We start from the raw sequence: 20,029 nt of genomic DNA, 5'->3' as shown, positions 1-20,029 counted from the left end.
TTCATTAGTCAGATGTGTAAGTTAATTTCGCAAGTGTTTAGTTATGGTGTTTGCAAAAGGCTATTCGAGTGTAATCAACTTGTACTTAGCCTTCAGTTTTAATCGATGGAATCAAAAAAGAAAAATATGTTTCCCTGGAAAACAAATATTTAAATTCTTGGAAAGTATTCGATGCACTAAGATATAAAAATAGAAATTGAAGACCTGATACAAATACCTATTTCCACTGAAACATCAGTCTACCTCAATTTTTATACTTGACCTCCATTTCTTGATGAACCAGAGTTCGCTTTAATTAAGCATATTGATTAATCAAATTTATATAATCCGGCGAGTAACCATTATTCAACAACAAAATCATTCTCAACCTGAAAAAATAAAATTGAGTATAGCGACTTTTGGGTATTGACATAGCAGAATTACAAAATCCAACCTCACAAATGTAAAAGGCTTTCTTCAGTCTCACTTCTAGCATGTTACCTTGGAACTGATAGACCGAGCTCTATAGAACAAATAGATAAAGTCTCAGTTAGAAACATGCCGGAGAAAATAAAGAATGCTTACATAATCAAGGGCCAAAGAGTGAAAGAACATCAACAGATCAACTTGAAACATGGCAACTGGAAGATCTAAAGATCATTTAATCCATACCAATGGTGTTTGTACAATTTTATTCACAAACATGTATAGACACTAGACACAAATTATGAGGTGACTATTATCTACGATTCTCCAAACTCTTTAGACAACAAAGAAAAATATCCCACCTTAAGAACAGCATGCATTTCTCACGTCCCATCAATTCCATCTGGCGAAAGTAGCAGTTTTGTTAACTACCAACAGGATACTTATTTACTATAAAAGGATCATCTGATTTATATAAATTTTAAGCCAACCGTTCTCATCCAAAAATCAGGTTGATAAAAGTCTTTAATTATCTATTTAGCATTAATGCACTCCAAATTTCAGTTTCCTCACATTTTTCCTTTTATTTCCTAATATATCCCACCAGTAAACAACTGACGAGATTTATACCAGCAAATAATTAACACAAAGGAAAGGTGTGAGGGTAATCTCATAGCATGGTTATTTTATTAATTTGAAGATTTCTTATTAAAATTACATATGTTACTTGTTAAGGTTAAGGAACAGTGTGAGTATGGTAATAAATTGATCTCACAATGAAAAGTTCTCTGGAATATTGCAACCACCACACCAAAATCATCATACTGAACTAATGGATGGAAGAAACATTGCAACTAATCCAATGGGGCATCAAACCAAGATACAACAACTACCACAATTATTTATGTGTTGACCCAATAGGTGAGATTGGCAACAAACAATGATTAGATGATGCATGAAATCCTGTTCATATTTAGAATGCTAAATTCTTGTTTCTTCCAAGGTTTCCAAATCTCCCTCCACCACCTCTATTAGACTAACCACCATCTTATCTACTCTCCTTCCTCCTTACTAGGACTTCTATAGGCCTACGTAACACATCAAACTGAAATAGATTGCCAAAAATGCCCATATCTAATGTTTCAATTGTTCATCACATTTAGATTTTAGACTGCGTTTGGAAAAGAGGCTAAGACCGAAAGATAGAGACTGGGAGACTGAAACTAAATTAAGTCTCTGTATTACGTTTGGTGTAAAGTGTACAGAACTGAATTATGTCTTAATATTTTGTTTGATTCAAGATAAATATGGAGATGAAAATAAGAATATTTACTAAAACACCCTTAATTATTAAAGAAAATGTTGTTAAAGTTTTAATTTTTATCCCCAGAAATTTCAGTTCCTTTTGTCCCAACTTTCTGGAGGTACTGAAATCGTGTGTCTCGAGACTGAAATTTTAGTTCCAGTCTCACCACCAAACATAATTTCATTCCTAAACTTCTCAATTCCACTTATTGATTCCAAAACAAAAGAAAAGAGGGTATTACTGCACACGAAATCCATTCTTATTCTAGCATACATTTGTGGAAATGGAAGCAGAGCATTTTTTTTGAAACAGATAAAGCTGTATTATAAGATTGCTGAAGATATTATTATTAAATGTTAAAAGAACACTTAATCTTTTCATACTTGGTAATGAAGCAGTAGGTCAAAAGTGACTGGTCCCGCAAACTCCCAATTAACTATGTGCCTGCAGGAACCAAATTTTACAGTTAGTTTATAACATCACATTCACTTTGAAATTTTTGGCCTTCATATTGTTTTATACACAAAACCAACCTACCCAGCTGACAATGCCCCCTCTATAAATTAGAGACAAATTAGACCATGCGCGAGGTTGTTCCAACTTCCAACACATTTAAATGTTCTAGATAGTATCGAGCATAGACACACTACACGTCACGATTGTGCTACAAACCAATAAGAGGATCCAGTCGTTCAACAAAGTTCAATTGGTGAACAGGAAATTTTGAAAGCCGAAACCAATTGCAACTTTCTATCAACTCAGAGAACAAAGTCTCGATTTCATCTAAGCTATCTATCTACCCTTTCCAAGTAACCACTGTTGGTTCATTGTAGTCGTTCCGTTCACCCTTAAATAATAAACGCACATTCCTAAAACGTTACTCCATATATAACAATTGCATCTTTTAAAAAAATCAATGTCTTTTCCACTTCAAGAGCTTAGTATGTTTTCAAATTTCCTTCTTATATGTCTAGAGCAGCATATATCAGGAAGAAAAAATAATGCCATCTTTCATGAAAGTTAATCCTATATCTAATCATGTTGTTACTCAGTACAACTCACAATTGACAACACAGCATAAAACAAGACGTCAAAAAAGAAAAAATCCATAGAGAAACTTCAATCTATGAAGCAAGGAAACTGGCGACTCACGGTTGAAGATTTTTTTATTGCGGAAAAAGTAAGTATTAGAGGCCGGGAGAGGTGCAGCAGAGAGTACCCTGTGATAGAGCTCGGCAGCTCCGAGATGTTGTACTCAGGCATGACGTCATCCTCGCCGTCGCAACCGCACTATGCAGCGGCAGCAACGACTGCGCGCATCTTAGTTCCGGAGCAACCCTACAACAACCACCACAACGAGAACAACACTTCAGAAATAAAAATTCCGATCCCTTTTGGATCTAGTTTCCCTTAGGGGGGAGGGGGAACCTGGTTAAAATGGATCGGCAAAGAGGAGAAGAAGTGGTGGCGGTGTTGGTGGCTGACTTGGAGAAGGATGAAGAGCGAAGAGTAGATTTGATGCTTGATTTTATGCAAGAAAATGAATATGCTCTTTGCGCAATTCTGCTGCACGCTGAAGCCATTGATGAAGAGGATCGTAAGAACGGCGCGTTGCAAAGGGTTTAGGGTTTTGCGTTATGCCCGACGACGTCATGGTGTTTTCTTTCTTCTCTGAAGGTGGAGTGGGTTATCGGGCTTTCGATTGGACTGGGCCTGCCCTTTCAGTCCATAAGAACTAGTAATTGGTTTATGAATAATGCGCCAACAATTGGTTTTCTTCTTTTACAAGGAAACCGGGGACCAGAGCAGCACGACCACTGAGCGGAGCAACCTCTCATATGGGAAGGAGCTGTTGTGGAAGTGCATCACGGATTCTCAATGGCAGTGTGCTCATAGAAGGAGGGAGGACTAGACGCAGAGCATTTCAAGGCAGTCCAGTTGGAACAGAACCAGAATCGCCACCGCGGAGGAAGCTTCTGATGTTAGTTCTTAGTTGTCCAATATTCAATTTAAGTAGTATGGGAGATATTTATTACGGTTTTGAAAATTGGACTCGACCGATCGGTTTAATTGGATTAATAAAAAATCGGTCTTTTAATTGATTCTATTGATAAGAAAAATTACTTAGCAGAAAATCGGTCTGAAAATTAACCGAATTGACAGTTAATCGGTAAACTACAAGAATAATTCTGATTTTTGAAAGATTTTTAGTATGGAAATATCCTTCAAAATAGTGTCGTTTTGGGGTTAAATTTAAAAGAAAAACGGGGAAAAACGGCCAAATACACCAAAATCCTATCTCTTTATAAGTCTCTCACTCTTCCTGAATTGAATAAAATTTGAAAATAAATCCTAAACCTATGCAACCTACCCCTTCAACAAGTAGCCACCATCATCCATCGCACTCCAGCCAAATCATTCTTCTTGCTATCGTCGCTTGTGGCGGGTTCTTCTCATCGTTCCTCTTCTTTCGGCCTCAAGGTCGAGCTCAAAGCCTCAAACTCATCGCCGAAACCCTTCTCCTCGCATGAAGGTCGAGCTCATAGCATTGACGTTGCGAAGGCTCACCCTCTCTCTCTCTCTCTCTGCTTGGAGCTCTCGATCTTCAATTTATTTTTACTTGTTTAATTATGAGTTGTTAAGTTGGGTTTAATTGTGAGTTGTTAGGTTTAATTCTGAGTTGCTGAGTTAATAATACTGATTTTGTTGATGTTTTCTTATTATGAAATGCTTATTTTTTGAAATGATGATGATGTTGTTGGCTTGCTGATTTACTGATGATTAGTACCTTTGTTTACCTGAAAATTTGTTTGTTAATGTTATTTTTTTTTGTAGTAGAACATTATGTGTTTGTCATTTACGTGCGTTTTGATCAATTTTAGTTATAAACTTTAATGTCTAAAATTATTTATGAACTTTTATTGATAAATTGTAGACAATTTAATATATGAAAATTTAAAATTTAAAATTTATTAGGTTAGAAATTATTGAATTTAAATATTTGAAATTATATATTAAATTTTTAATTAATATTTAATTAAACCAATTGAATTCCAGTTAAATTCTGGTCAAATTATTGAACCAGTAAACCAATTATCTTACCGGTTTATTAACTGATTTGATTCTCGTAACCTTGATATTTGTTTAAAATGCTCATGACATAAAAAATTCAAATATTATTTAGTAGTTATGAGTTTATATTTTTAAAAATTAAAATATTTAATTTAATATATTTTAATTTTATTTATTTATTTAATAAATTGAGTTTTATATTAATAGGTTTAGGTTTTTTTAATTTTAACTTAACATGAGGTTATAAATACTTCTTAAACTATTATAGTGAATAAAAATGTGAAATTTTTTTTGTTTTTGTAATTAAATCATGATATAGACAAATGACAATAAATAAATCTTTCTTATTATATCAAAAAATTAGATAAAAAATTAAGTGTTAAAAAATAAAATATCTTTAAATTGAATCATAATTATAGTTCTCTTGTTGATTAGAACACTCTTTAAACACAATTTTTTTAAACTCTTTTATTTTTTGTTTGTATTCTCACTATTTTATATTATGCACACTTTTTTTTTCTTTTTACTCAACCTTTTATTAAATTATTTTTCGATGTAACAAGAAAATGTAGTATGGTCAGACGAATTGTTATTACTATGTACTTGACAAAATAATAGAGATGGTCAAGTTAAAATTTAGTGGTCATAGGAAAATTAATAATTATGAATTATGGTATTTCTTTTGGTTATATTAGTATGAATGTATGATAATATCTTTATTATATTGATTGTCTCTTAAATTATTAAATTTGAAATTTAAAATTTATGTTATAATTATATTATAATTTTTTTAATAAATTAATTAGTCATATAAATATATTATTCTAAAATAAATAACAATATCAATTAGAAGTTCAGAACACATGTTATAAACTTATTTATACTTAAAAAATAATTTATACAAATATGCTCAATTTTTTTTTCTGATAGAAGAAATAATAAAAGCAAGATGAGTGACCACATAATGAAAATAAATAATACGGTAGAGACAGGATTTTAAGTTTGACGAAAAAGATGTGTGTTTACAATATCACTTTACTGGAAGTTATATAGGTTTTCACCCCTTTCTTTTTTTCTCTCCCATAGATGAAAGATCCTGACTTAGTCGCCGCCACTAAAGTTCTATTCATAGAGGTACCAGAAGAGTATGTGTTTTAAAATCCTATAGAAGATGCTACGAGAGATGCTCAAGACTAGTCCTGAGATGATGTTGGTAGACTTGTGCATCGCAGTGAAATTAAAGGACTGTAAGGTAGATTGTCTTTGTTCCTTAGACTCTGTTTCCTTCATTTTTGTAGCATTTTTTAAGAATAGGACTTAATATTTTCTTTTGTTAGCCTGGGTACCAACCTAGGATCTACATGAACCAGGTATCTGGGAGTTATCAGTTGTATATAGGTCTATATGAATATATATATCTAAGTATGTCGAGTTTGTATGAACTAATTTGAGATGTACGTATGTATGAAAGCTTTTCTATAATCTCGTCGTTATTTGATTTTGCTGTTAGTTTAGTATTTATTTTATATTGTATATCTCTGATCATGTTTTTGGTTGTTGTTAGCGGGTTTATTAAAGAAAATGATATGATAAAAATAAGCTAACATACACGATTCTGTTAGTACGAAAGGCTCATATGTATTAAATATTAAAGAGTCTAGAAGGTTCTAAGGTTACTGAGAAGTGACACTGATGAGCCTATGTTGATCCCCATTTATTCTTAATTTTAGCACATTACTACCCCTAAGTAAAAAACAATAAATGTTTCTTATTTGGATCTTTGATTAGCTTAAGCTAGTGAGAGTGTGCATCATTTAAGTGTGGAGAAGTTTGAGAATATGGGATGAGATAAAAGTGTATTTTTGTATTTTTGTTGAAGATCTTGGAAATTGAGTACATACTCATGCATTAAATATTTAAACCATATGCATTGATACTTTTGTATATATTTTATGTTGAAAAAAAAAAGAAAGAAAATAAAAAAAAAGAGAAAGAGAAAAAGAAAGCAATAAAAAGGGGACAAATATTAACCCCAAAGGAAAGTAATAAGGATAATGCATATAGGTTGTGAATTGAAAAGAATGCATGAGTTTATGAAAAAGTGAATAATGGGTAGCTAGTTTTGCATTAGAATTAAATAAGTTGTCATAAGTTAGGTGGAAAGTTTAAATTAATCAAAGATTCAAATTCTAGTCCACTTGACCAAATACAATCTTACCTTGACCCTAGTCCCATAATAACCTTTGAAAGTCCTCATGATATTTGTATGCATGCATTGAATAATTATTGATTGTTAGATAAAAAACAAATCTTAAAAAGCATGATTAGAGGAGAATTGAGTGAATTGACCCTAAACACTTGAGTGATTAGAGTGTATACACATTCGTTGAGGGTTTGATTGCTCAATTCTATGTTTTCACCTATTTTATCTCTTATCTTGCAAGTTTATAATTCTTTTCAATAACTCAATTCAATCGTTGATTTGATTGTGATTGCTTTAACCCTATGTTCATATATGTATTATTGGAAATTGACTTATTTTGACTAAGTAGTTGCATGCATTTAGATAGATTGCATAGAAGTAGTTTACTTGCATTGAATAAATATTGGTACCCCTTTCTTGTATCCTTCTTTGGTATAGCATGAGGACATGCCATTATTTAAGTGTGGGGATATAATGAATCCACTTTTCATGGTATTTATTTGCTTTAATTTAGTGGATTTCATTGTCTTTTCTTGTATTTATTCATTGAAATATCATAGTTTCATAATTTTCTCCTAATTTGTGCTTAAAAGTAAAAACATGCTTTTTAGGTCTTATAATTGCTAAATTTCATTAACTTTAATCCCATTCGATGCCTTGATGTATTTGTTGAGTAATTTTAGGTTTCTAAGGCAAAGTATGGATTGATGAAGAGAGGAGAAAACATGCAAAAGTGGAGGATTCTTGAAAAAAATGGAGTTTGGAACTCTTCAGCAAGTGTATGTACGCACAGTTATGCGTGTGTATTCACGAGAAGAAAATAAGCAAGTGTGCGTACGCACACACCTGTGTGTATGCACAAGTCCTGGCACATGACTTTATTTAATGCAAAACGTTGGGGGCGAATTTTGGGTTCCAGAGCCCAATTCAACTCATTTCTGAAGCTATTTCAAGTCTAATTCAAGAGGAAATAAGGAGAGAGCAATTAGGTAGAAGAGAAACATGTTGTAGGTCATATTCTAGAGAGAGAAGCTCTCTTCTCTCTCTAGAATTAGGTTAGATGTAGGTTACTTTCTCTTAAATTTAGGTTTAATTCTTCTCTTGATTTATTTTTCCTTGCACTTTATTGTTCTTGTATCTTTGTTCCTTTAGTTTTACTTGTTATTTCCTTTATTTTGTTGCCTTTAGTTTCATGACTCTTGTTTAGTTTTGATTTCATTTAATGTAATTTATGTTTTCATGTCATTATTACTTTCTTTAATTGTTAGTTGTTACTTTATTGCATTTGGGTAGTTGTAGATTTTATATTTCTTGTTATTTTACTATGCTTTCCTTTTATGCCTTCCAAGTGTTTGATAAAATGCTTGGTTAGATTTTTTAGTAGATTTTAGTACTCTTGACTTGTGATTGAGGACTTAGGTGACCTTGAGTCATTGATGTCCGAGACTAATTGTGATTAGGATTGTTAGTTGGTTTGGTTTCCACTAACGTTGTTCTTTCACTAAGTTAATTAGTAAGTTGGCTAGGACTTGTGGATTGAGATCAATTATGCCCTTTTGACTTATCCTCGATGTTAGCATTAACTAATTGGGATTAATTCTTTACAATTACCATACTTGTGGTCAATGGCTATGATAGGTAACCTTAACTCTCAATATTTGCCAAGGGGGTCTTTTTAGCATTTGAATTTCCTTTTTTTATTACTGTAATTGCTTTCATTTAATTCCTTGCAAGCTCATTTACTTTCTTGTCTTTTTATTTTCTTGTCAATTGCTACCTCAACCCCTATTCCCTCATAGTCAATAATTGCACACTTCATTGTAATTTCTACAGAGACGACCCGAGACTTCAAAACTCCCGGTTAATTTGTGTTAATTGTGACATCTTTGATTTTTAAATTTTGATGTTGGTCAATTGTTTGAGTTTGGACTATACTTGCAATGCCAATTCTATTTTGAGAAAAATTCCAAACCTACTTTTGGCTTCCGTCAAATACCTGAGGACTGGTAGTGATTCAAACCTACTGGAAATTGGGTCTTTACAAGGCAGTGTAACAGAAAAAGAAATTTGAGAAGAAGGAGAAAGAAAAATGGGTTATTTAAGTAATTTTGTTTATTTCAGTCTCTGTATTTATCTTAAATCAAATAGGATACTGAGACATAATTCAGTCCTATACTTTTTACACCAAACACAATACAAAAACTTAATTTAGTCTCTGTCTCTCAGTCTCTATCTCCCAGTATTTGTCTTTCAGTCTCAATCTTTCTTCCAAACGCAGTCTTAGGATTTAAGTGATTCACACACAAAAAATAAAAATGACAGATCAAAATAAAAATTTTATTCTGTTGTAATTTCTTTATGTATTAAAAATTGGGTAATTTACGTTAATAAATTGATTGGAAGTCAAAATTATGCAAATGTTTTAAATAAAAATTGGTTACACGCCTGTCCTAAATAAATCTATGTAAATCAAATCAGGCAAACTTAATTTAAGCATATACACATAAATCAAATATGCCCAATTCAATTTATGCACAAATGTAAAAGTATAGGTAAATTAAATTAACCTAATTCGATTTATTAAAAAAGGAGAGAGAGTGCTTTGTTTCATGGTAAATCGAAAGAGGCAAGATCGAATTATAAGAGAGAGATAAAGAGTAAATCAAATTACTCTGATTCGATTTACTAACAATGAGAGAATCCAAAGGGCAGAAAGTTATAAAGTTCAAAACTACGATCATGGAGGACGATCCAAATCGAATCTATAGACTAGATAAAATTGCTCGTATTGCTGGTAACATTAATGAGGAGGTGATTACCCAAATTTTTTTCTTCATGTTAGATTTAAAATGTTAGAATTTTTAGTAATTTAGAATTATTAGATTATAAATGTTAGTTAATGTAGTGATTTAGAATTGTTAACTAGAATTTTTAAATTAGATTTGTTAGTGACAGTAGTGATTTAGAATAGTTAATCATAACTAAATATATATAGGTAGTGATTATAGTTAAATATAGAATTTTGGGAATTTGATTTCTATGGATAAGATTAGAGCATATACGGTGGAGACACCAAAATTAGATTTTGCATATATGACATGATTGGACTTTCACTTTTTAGGATAAAATTGTCATCACTCTTGATAAGGAGAAGTTAATAAATTATAAAATTATGAATTGGGTTATTATATTTTTTTTCAACCAGTTATGAATAATATTAAATTTCTTTAATCAAGTTATTTATTAATTGTGTGAAGTTTGTTATAAATTCTTAATAAATATTTTTTACTATTCTGTAAATTGAATTGGCCTATTTTAATTTACCATGCTAAGAAGTCTAGCTTCTCAAAATAACTATCTTATTGCAAATAAAAATATAGATAAAAAGAAAAAATTAATTATCTATACATATTTGTGCAATTCAATTTTACCTAACAATATTTTTTTATATTTTTTTTCTTTTTTTATTTTTTCTACTACACTTTTTCATTTGTAATAACTAGTGTATCAATAGAAACTCAAGTACCTCTTGATTTACTCTTTTATTTATTAAATAGATGTAAAAATAATAAAAATGAAATTAATTGAGATAGTGAGTTGTTTATAGCCTAACAAAAAGATTTTTGGTTCAAGTCTTTGATATAATAGAAAAAAAATTTATAGGTTATACATAATAAAAGGTATTTTAGAAAAAAAAATTGGACACTAAATCTGTCTCATATTCTTATTATATATGGGTAATTTACTTATTTAAACTAGTTGAAGATCAATATTACTAGATTGTCCTAAAACTGAATGCACTTTAATTTTGTCCTCCCATCTTTAATATAAATTGTGGTTTCTCTATAATTTTTTAGAATAAAACATAGAAAAATACCACGACTTATATGGTAAAGTATCATGCATAATTCATGGCAAATATGCTAATTTTATAAGGTTAAAAAAAATGAACCTATTTCATGTGGTAATACCACGATTAACGTGTAAATCAAAACAATGGAAAGTCAGAAATTACCATAGGGGCATCGAGCATAAGTCGATGAAGGAACTAAGATGCCTCACCTTGGCCAATCCTATAGCCTAAGTTTGGAAATCCCTACTCAGCCATAACATCAAGATTGAGGGTTGACAAGTGAGGAGGGTATTGTTGTGTGGCTGCACGTTCCGACAAACCGCTAGCGGATCTAACCGGAATAGTCCCTCTGTCCTCGTTGCTAGCAACACCAATCGTAGGAGGCTTCTCATCGTCATCGTGATCACAAAGCACTTCTTCTCTTGGATTTGCCTTCCTAACATCCATGGAATCTCTAACCACCCTAATAGGTGATGATATTGCAAGCGCAGGCTCACAAAATGTGCAATTATCTCCTATGTCATATGCATGGTCCACTTTACAATTGAAATCTACGGCAAAAGAAGTAGATGCCACCAATGATGTAGGAGCTAAACCCACAGGTGTTGAGTTTGAAGCTCTAATTGTGCCTAGAGAATGAGGATTTGGAACCGATCCTCCGAAATTGGAACCACCTCTTCAAGTTTTGCATATAACTTTGTCGTACAAATCTCCGAAAAGCTTTTACGGTAATGAACTATTCTTGCAAGTCATAATCATTCTATAACTCAAAATCTCAAAGGAATAGAACTCACGAATCATTGCCCAATTGCAATCGGAATCCTATATAATACACTACAAAAAAGACGCTAAATTGCGAGTGTTTTTTTTTCGGTTTAGCGGGAGTTTTTAACCCCGCAAAAAGTGTTACGTCGGTTTAGAAAATTGACACAGTTATGTGTCCTGCTATTTGATTGCGGGAGTTTTTAAGAAACTGCTGTTATCTGGTATATATTGCGACGGTTTTTGACCCCTGTAATTAGTAGCGGTTTTTGCCAGCTTTGTAGCGGTTTAAAACCCCTGCAATTTGGTAAGCCAGAATTTAAAAAAATATGGGAGTTTGAAACCCCCACAAAATGTGACCCAATATTAAAAAAAAAGAAGCCAGAACAGATTCAAACATTCATAATATCAAACAAGCTAATCAAATATATCTATTTTAAAACAATATTCTGCTATGCCATTCTCATATAATTAGTCATAAAATTTACATTGAGATCAAAGGATTGATGAAAAAATAAAACCAATTTAATCAAACATAGTATAGGATTGCTAATTTGGTTGTCACTAGCAGTTCCTGCACAAAAAAATATACAAATGGGAATTAATATTCATGGCCAAAAAGTTAATAATTAATTAAAATGATGAACATGATGTTCTGTGAAGTTAACAATTTAAATTAGCATTGAACCATAAAGACACTTTTAAATAAGAAATATGGCTATATACTGTCTTTCTAAAATATTGTCCTGTGAAGTTAGTTTTGTACCATCAATGAACAAAAGATGGTGAAATTCACTTATAAACATGCAGATTATAGAATTGAATTATAAATTGAGGTTGTGCCACAAAAATATCACAAACAATTCAAATATAAAATGGTGATTCTAGAAAATTGCAAGAACAGAAATACATCTAACTTGCATTAGCTAGAAGTTTCTATAATTTTAAGTTCTTTCACAACCACATAAGCACATAAGCTAACTTGCATTAAGATATATTTTAAGTTAGGAATTTCTATAATTTTAAGTTCTTTCACAACATCTAACTTGCATTAGCTAATATAAGATGCAGGAATCACATAAGCACATATAGATATATTTCCTTTCTTTTTATTCTTTTGAATTTTGGCTCATCTATATTTCAGAAAACAATAATTAGGACAAAAGTGGCAAGGAATAGGGCCATAGGGAGTGCTATTACAAGCTTCTATGTTTGTAAAAATCAACATAGGTTAATATTTAAATATTATAAGAAGAAAGGTCTATAATCTTTTAAAGTGAGTCCCCATCAGTATGTTGTTTGTTTCCTATGGTCGACACTCAAAATCAAAACAAAGAATGGGATAGAGATACCTCAAAGAGTTGCATAAGGAAGGTTCTTAATGGATTTCTTTTATCACTGATAGTTTCACTACCAACTTCCATGCATCCAATTTGTTTAGTATCAATATTATACTTTTGAAGAAGCAAGGATACAGCTATCAAGCTGCAGTTCAACAGCCCAAAACAAAGCAATAAGAATAACATTAAAAAATAAAATAAAATCACTGTAAGCCAAGCCATTACAACTCTATCATACAGATTCACAAAATAGCATTGGTCAATTATCAAAGCTGAAATAAGCAACACCCCCTTTTGATGTATAAATACTTGACTTTCACTCATCTATGTTTATGTATATCAAATATTATCACCCTAAACATGTTAAATTTGTGATTGATTTCTTTTAATAGAATTCTCTTAATTATGTATTATTCATATTTATGCAACACAAACACCTCAATATATATCAAAGAAAATCCTAGTAAATAAAATTTATTTCCTCTTTAAAATCTCATTACAACATATTATGCTCTAACCAAACTATTAAAGAAATTCAAGACTAATAATAAATAGGATTGATATATAGCATATGGCAATGAAAAATTGGTAACTGACCTCATAGAGATAACATCTTCAACCTCAGGACAGAATTCCAAGCAATTTTGTCCAATCCCAATATTGTGTTTTCTTTGCTGGCCCTATCGTGAGCCTCCAAAGCTTCCTGCATCAGAATTAGTCAACAACCCACAAATAAAAACCGTTAAAAATTGGAACTTTATCTTGAAATATCAAGGATTCTCACATTCTTTAGGTGCGAAGAAGCCATGGAAATTAATTCAAAAATAAATACCAGCAAGTAATTAGCAGAAGCAGAATGGAACAGAGCAGAACACAATAACGTGCTTGAATCAACACAGCAACGTGCTTGAAAAGACAGAGTTGATCTTTGAAGGGCAAAGAGCTAAAAAGTAAAATCCCTAGGTGGCTAGGGTTTGGCTTATAGAAACTCATAATAAACCCATTAAAATAAACTCAAAAATAGAACAACATCATAATAAACTAAAAATTGAAAGCCATAAACCAAAATTATAAATCAAGAACCCAAAATACATGTTATTACATGATGTATCTCCATCTGAAACTGAGATCTGTTGATCAGAGACAGGAACTGACGAGGAGGAGGCAATAAGGACGCAAAAGACCAACAAGGAAGAGATGAGAGGACATGACGGGCCGGCAAGGAAGAGGCGACGAGACTGGAGTCGAGGATGTCAAGGCTAGAGGTTGAGGGTAGAGGCTATAGAAACTGACAGAGAGCTGAGACTAGGTCAACGAAGATGGGGATTGAGATCAAGGATAGATGGTGACCTGAGAAGAAGAAAGGGAGAATAAGACTGGGGAAAGTGACGAAAACGGTTTTGTAGTTTTGTAGGAATGAGAATTGGATTTGGCGGGATATAAAAAATAAAAAAGAAAGAGATAGAATGAAATTGGTAAAGAGTTTTAAAGTAATAAGATTTTAATTTTGGGATTTTTGTAACTCCTGTTATTTGAGATTAAAATTTGTTGTAAATTAGAAACCAAAAGCACGGAAGAAAAAAATCCGATTTTCTTATCTAATTTGAGGGAGTTTTTTAAAACCTCTATTATAAAATTCCTATAAAACTATATTTTTTGTAGTGATAATTGACCCACTTTCCATTCTCTATATAACCCAGTTTTTTGTAAAATATTATCCTGCAACTCTCAAATGTTGTAGATGGCACGATAAATATAGCATATAGCTTCTTCTTTCCAATAAAGGTGAGACCCTCCCTAGTTTCTTTAATCTCTCCATTACAAAGGACAAGTGCTAAGAAACTATCACTCATTTCTTCATTCTGCTACACTCCCATGCTAGTGCGAGCTATTTTTACCTTCAAAATATTTGGATCCACAAACTAAATCATTGACTTTTGTTTATTTTTTCATATATCATGGTTAAATCATCATTACAAGAAAAAAGGCCTGTCGCCACACTGATGCGTGAGCATCTTAAGCACTTTTCATTAGCATTTCTTATAGAAAAGGTGTGACTTTTGCTTAATAATTATATGATTTTCAAGACTTTTTTATCAGTACTTTAATTTTCTTAGTTTCATGATTCTTATAGGAACTTGTTAGGAAAAGAGAAGCATAATAACAAGGAGGAACCAAGAATTAAAGACAAGTACAAAGAGAATTTGTGGATGTTGTCAACCCTGACCTCTTCACACTCCAATGAGCATAACTCAAGCTATATAAGTCCAATTGATGCGGTACTAGCGGCATTAGAAAATCAAATTTCAGAGATTTCCAACAATATATAATAGTTTATACTTTTTCTCTAGCATCATGGCGCTAAACTCTGCAACATTGGAGTTTAGCGCCAAACCGCGTCCAGCATCACCATTCGATGTGTAACACCCTCACTTTCAGAATGTCACACTTCCAGTTGCGCCACTTTGATAGCTTAGGTATTACGACGACTCTAAATATATTTAATTTAATAATAGGAGCCTGTATAAAACTTAAAATACACATAACCTTTCGAAAGACTTTTTCGTTGAAAACATATATATATATATATATATATATATATATATATATATATATATATATATATATATATATATATATACATACATACATACTTACAAAGAATACATATATACACATAGTACCAATATACAAACTTTACATATCCTAAATCCTATCTCTCTTACAAAATTGGTAAAGATAAAGACGAGGAGAAAAGTATAACACCTAAAACAGTACAAAAACATATCATATAATAAAACTAGAAGTAGAGCCTTTATAATATCTTCACCCATGTCCTGAAAAAGAGAAAACCTGTAGGGGAGTGAGAACATCGTCCTCGCTAGTTCTCACTATAAGGTTACAGAATTGCTATAATAAGATACATAAAATAAAGTTATTTTTAAAGTACAGTGATCATTGCTCATCTTATGTGCCTTTTTAAAATCCAAAGGTTCACATTAAAAAATCCAAAAATCCTTTTGAAAGAGAACTTGGTTAATTCCTCAAACTCCAAAACCTTTTTCCTTTCTTGTAAACTCTTAAATATTTTCCTAAACAATATGAATGACCAACCTGTTCCAAGCATAGATTCATTAAGTTTATGCTGAACCAGTTTGATTTTTCATACAGAACTAGACCTCAAGCACAAACCAATCACGGCTTCAGGCCTATCACATAATCAAACACGGCCTCCGATCCACACAACTCAATTAACATCTAATCTACCATAATCCAACTAATTTCAGTCACAAACACAAGTAGAGAGGTTCAAACACAATCAAGCAGTTACATTAAGTATAGCAATTAGCAGTTGATCATAATTATTTACATAGACAAACCAATTACAATATGCATACCCAAATAATATCACATAGATGCATATGATGAATGTTTGTCCTACTGGCTATGATATCATATTATCGGTTCAACTGCCAACCCAACACATTCCCATGGGGATGTCGCTTTTAGTTACGTTTATAAAAAGGGGTACCCTCCCCAGGGTTATAGTGCCCGGCCACTTTCCCAGAGATATAGTGCTCGGCTCACTCTTATAACCGAAAGATTGTTCGACATACAGGATTAATCACCGTATTTACGCTTACTCCCAGAGATATAGTGCTCGGCTCACTTTTCCAGAGATATAGTGCTCAGCAGCTTTATGGAATACATATGTACCAGTCAAAAACAGAATATCATTTTGAAAACAGTTCAATTGTCATTGGTCATATTCTCAACTTGTCCCTAATCTCAACATATATTCATCATTCAATCATAGGTTTCCAAATCAATCTCAAATCATAATCAATCTCATCCTTGGCCCATTTACTTTCAAATAACAAATGTATTCAAGAACCACTTTTTCTCAAATCAATTTTCTTTCACAACAGAGCCACTTTTTGCAACATCTTTTCAAAACTCCCAAACGACTTCAAAACCATGCCAAATTCAAAACCTCTTCTGAAATACTCAAAATCATTCATTCTAAATCAAGATTTGGCCTTAAATCCCTCAGCAGAGTTTCAAGATTTTAGGGGAGAATAAACTAACTCATTTCGTTAAATTCAATTAAAACCTCTAAAACCTTAGCTTTTTTATTTGAATAATTAAAAATAAAGAAATAGAATTTAAACCAAAACTAAGTCATGTATCCAAATATTTCGAACCAATTTCAAAACTAACTTACTTAAACCAAAACTAAATCATTTGAACTGGAAACCAATTTTAATTTCATTCTTAAATCTGAAACGTTTTCCAAGGGCTCAGAAATTGTTTTAGATTTGCTAAATCAAAATTTTAAAGAATACTTCAAACTTTTCCTAAAACGTCCTAAAGTGAAATTAGTCAATCGAAATTTAAGTTTCTCTTAAATCCACTAAAACTCCTCCAATTTTACTTATTTAATTAATTTCCAAAACATAAGTATTTTTATTTTTAAATCGACTTTAAAACATAATTCTTTTCTTAAATAAATTACACTAAAAAATATAATAGTTTTCCTAATAAATAATTTCAAACATGATTCATTTATCAATAATCTAATTCAAATTATAATTCATTATTTTCAAAATAACGTTTCAAACAAAGTCTCAAATTTTATAGAAATTTCGACAGCACCTCTCCTAAAATTTGGACTTTGCCACCCTTTACGAGTCCCAACCAAACCAATCCTCAACCCTTTCCAACGCGTTCAAAACCAAATCAGTTTCCAATAAAACAAAATTCAGACTTTCAAACTATCAAAATCATTTCAAATCAAACCAATAAGAAATCTCTAATTTAACAAAATCAGACAATATTTCAATCAAACAGACAACCATATCCATCCAAGACAAATCAGACAATTCATAAGACTCACATAATCACCAGAAATGTATTTTGCACATCATATCAATTTATAATAATTCCAATTTAAAATAAATTAGTTTTTAGAAAAAGTCCCTACCTTGACTCGTCAAAGCCATAACCCAAACGCGTCAACGGAACCTTTTCTTTCAACCCGAAACCAACAGCAACCGCAACCTCAGTCCCTAACCACTCTCGCAGCAACCACAGCAACTTAAAAGCGACATGCAATAATTAGAACTCAAACCTACATTACCAAACCTCAAAGTTTATAACCAACATAACAGAATACTAACGCAAGAGTTTTCGAAACATAAATACTTACTGTAATGACAAAACAAAGCGACCACAACTCTGATTCGACCCGACAGCAGCTCCAACAATAACCTCGAGCGATAGCGGCGAGCAAAAACCCCGGTGATGGCGACTGTAATAACCACGCAGTGTCAAAAATCTTCCCGAAACCCAAAAGAACAGAAACCAACTTAAAACCATTACCAACAGTAGATCTCAGTGGCGATAGTGGCGTTTTCCGGTGGTAAAGGCTCAGCCATCCACCTCCAGAGCGGCGACGGAGCACGCAATGGCGGCAGCTGTACACAACGGCAACGGCGATGACATACGCGCATCCCCTCTCTCCTCGCGAACTCTCTCTCTCTCTCTCTTCGACTTCAATGGTGATGACGGTGGCTCAAAGGCGGAGCAGCAGTGATGGTGATGGGTTGGGCTGGACGAACAGCAGCAGTGGCGACGAGCTTCACGGACGGCAACTCGACTTGGTGGCGCGACTCCCTCTCTTCGCGGCTGAGCTTCCTTGCGTGCGCCTTCTTCCTCTCTCTTCCCTCTGCTCTTCACACTCTCTCCCTCCTGGTGCAACACGGTGGCGCAGCGGCAGTGATGCCCGCCGGCGCTGTCCTTCCTCTTCCCCCCTTCCTTCCCTTTTCCGCGACTCCCCTCTCCTCTCTTCCCTGTCTTCTTTCTTTTGCTGGGTCTGTGTGTTTTCTTGTCTTTTGTTTTTGTTTGCTGATGGAGGGGTGTGGCGGCTAGGGTTTCACTTAGGTGAGGAGGAGTGTGTTTGAGTGTAATTAGGGTTAGAGTTTCAATTTGAAAAATTTGGGATTTAAGTTGAAACTAATTTCGTTCTCATAATTACTTTAAAATATTAGTTGGTTTGAAATCAATTACTCAAATTGAAATTATAAGATAATAAGATTAATTTTCTTTATTCCTAAAACTTAAAGTATTAAATCATAAAAATATCAATTACTTGAATTAAATCATATAAAAACTCTTATTATTTCATAACTACTAACTTTATAATTTAAATACAGAAAATAACTCAATAATTATAAAATTAGATAAAATCCTAATTTAAATAGCCAAATCTTAGTATTTTGAATTTCTATAACTTTAAATTGTAAAATAAGAAAATAATCCATAATTAGAGTTTGGATAAAAACCTTAATTTATTTCAAATCCAATTAATCAAAACTGCCTTTAATTATCTTCAATAAAATAATTTCTGAAATTAAAACTATAAATAAATATATAATTTTAAATTAGTTCATAATAAAACTTTTCAAAAGTTCTGGGTCTTACACCATGCGGGAGTCTCGACGCCAAACGTCAGATAGCAAATTTGGCGCCAGAACATAGAAAGCTCACTATCGTCTCTGCCATGGTGGCGCCAAATGCCAGATGGCCAAGTTTGGCGCCAAGGACCTCATTTTGTGTGAAAAGTTGCTGCCTAGGTAGTGACAAACGCCACTAACCCAAAGTTTGGCGCCAGTAACGCAAACCAGAATGATCTCCACGTGATTCAGCACCAAATCCCTTGTTCTAATTTGATTTTCTTTTATCAATTTTGAATTAAGAAAAGATACTTTTAGATTTTAGAATTTAAATTTTGTATCAATTAGGATTAGATATAAAAAGAAAATATCTTCTTTCTTCTCTTCTACTTTCTTCTTTTCTCTCCTCTTCTCTGCACTTTTACACTTTTTCTCTACTAGGATTTTTCTGTACCATGAACAACTAATCCTCCATTTTTAAAGTTAGGAGCTCTGCTATTTTAATTGATTAATACTGTTGTCATTCTTCTCTTAATCAATGTACTTATTTATTTTCAAGGATTGGTTTCGTTCTTCATCTTAGGAATTATAGTATATTGGAAGATAACTCTTTTTCTAATTCAATTCTTGTTG

General features: G+C 32.4%; 1 protein-coding gene across 2 annotated transcripts; it reads right to left on the bottom strand.

Moving 5' to 3' along the window:
- Window positions 1-220: 220 nt before the first annotated feature.
- LOC130936404 (protein NONRESPONDING TO OXYLIPINS 2, mitochondrial-like) lies at window positions 221-3,644 on the bottom strand. Of its 2 annotated transcripts, XM_057866575.1 has the most exons (4): window positions 3,140-3,610; window positions 2,931-3,049; window positions 2,095-2,155; window positions 221-502 (listed from the first exon to the last, which is right to left on the bottom strand). In XM_057866575.1, exons 1-3 carry the CDS (start codon window positions 3,292-3,294, stop codon window positions 2,148-2,150), a joined length of 282 nt encoding a protein of 93 aa, XP_057722558.1. In that variant the 5' UTR covers window positions 3,295-3,610; the 3' UTR covers window positions 221-502; window positions 2,095-2,147. The 2 variants fall into 2 exon arrangements, with proteins under 2 accessions (XP_057722558.1, XP_057722487.1); XM_057866504.1 differs by lacking the exon at window positions 2,095-2,155 and having other exon boundaries at window positions 3,140-3,644.
- Between the last annotated feature and the right edge of the window lie 16,385 nt (window positions 3,645-20,029).

Source organism: Arachis stenosperma, chromosome 1, assembly GCF_014773155.1.
Source record: "Arachis stenosperma cultivar V10309 chromosome 1, arast.V10309.gnm1.PFL2, whole genome shotgun sequence".
Lineage (NCBI taxonomy): Eukaryota > Viridiplantae > Streptophyta > Magnoliopsida > Fabales > Fabaceae > Arachis > Arachis stenosperma.
The sequence above is the reverse complement of the archived record's forward strand: the minus strand, read 5'-3'. Positions and strand labels throughout refer to the sequence as shown.

What these genes read in the sequence shown, in the direction of transcription:
- LOC130936404 (XM_057866504.1), bottom strand. Translation starts at nt 3,294, where the DNA reads ATGGCTTCAGCGTGCAGCAGAATTGCGCAAAGAGCATATTCATTTTCT. An exon ending in TGCCGATCCATTTTAACCAG is followed by an intron (nt 3,050 to 3,139) that starts GTTCCCCCTCCC and finishes TGGTTGTTGTAG; the next exon opens with GGTTGCTCCGGAACTAAGAT. An exon ending in CTGCCGAGCTCTATCACAGG is followed by an intron (nt 503 to 2,930) that starts GTACTCTCTGCT and finishes TTTGTTCTATAG; the next exon opens with AGCTCGGTCTATCAGTTCCA.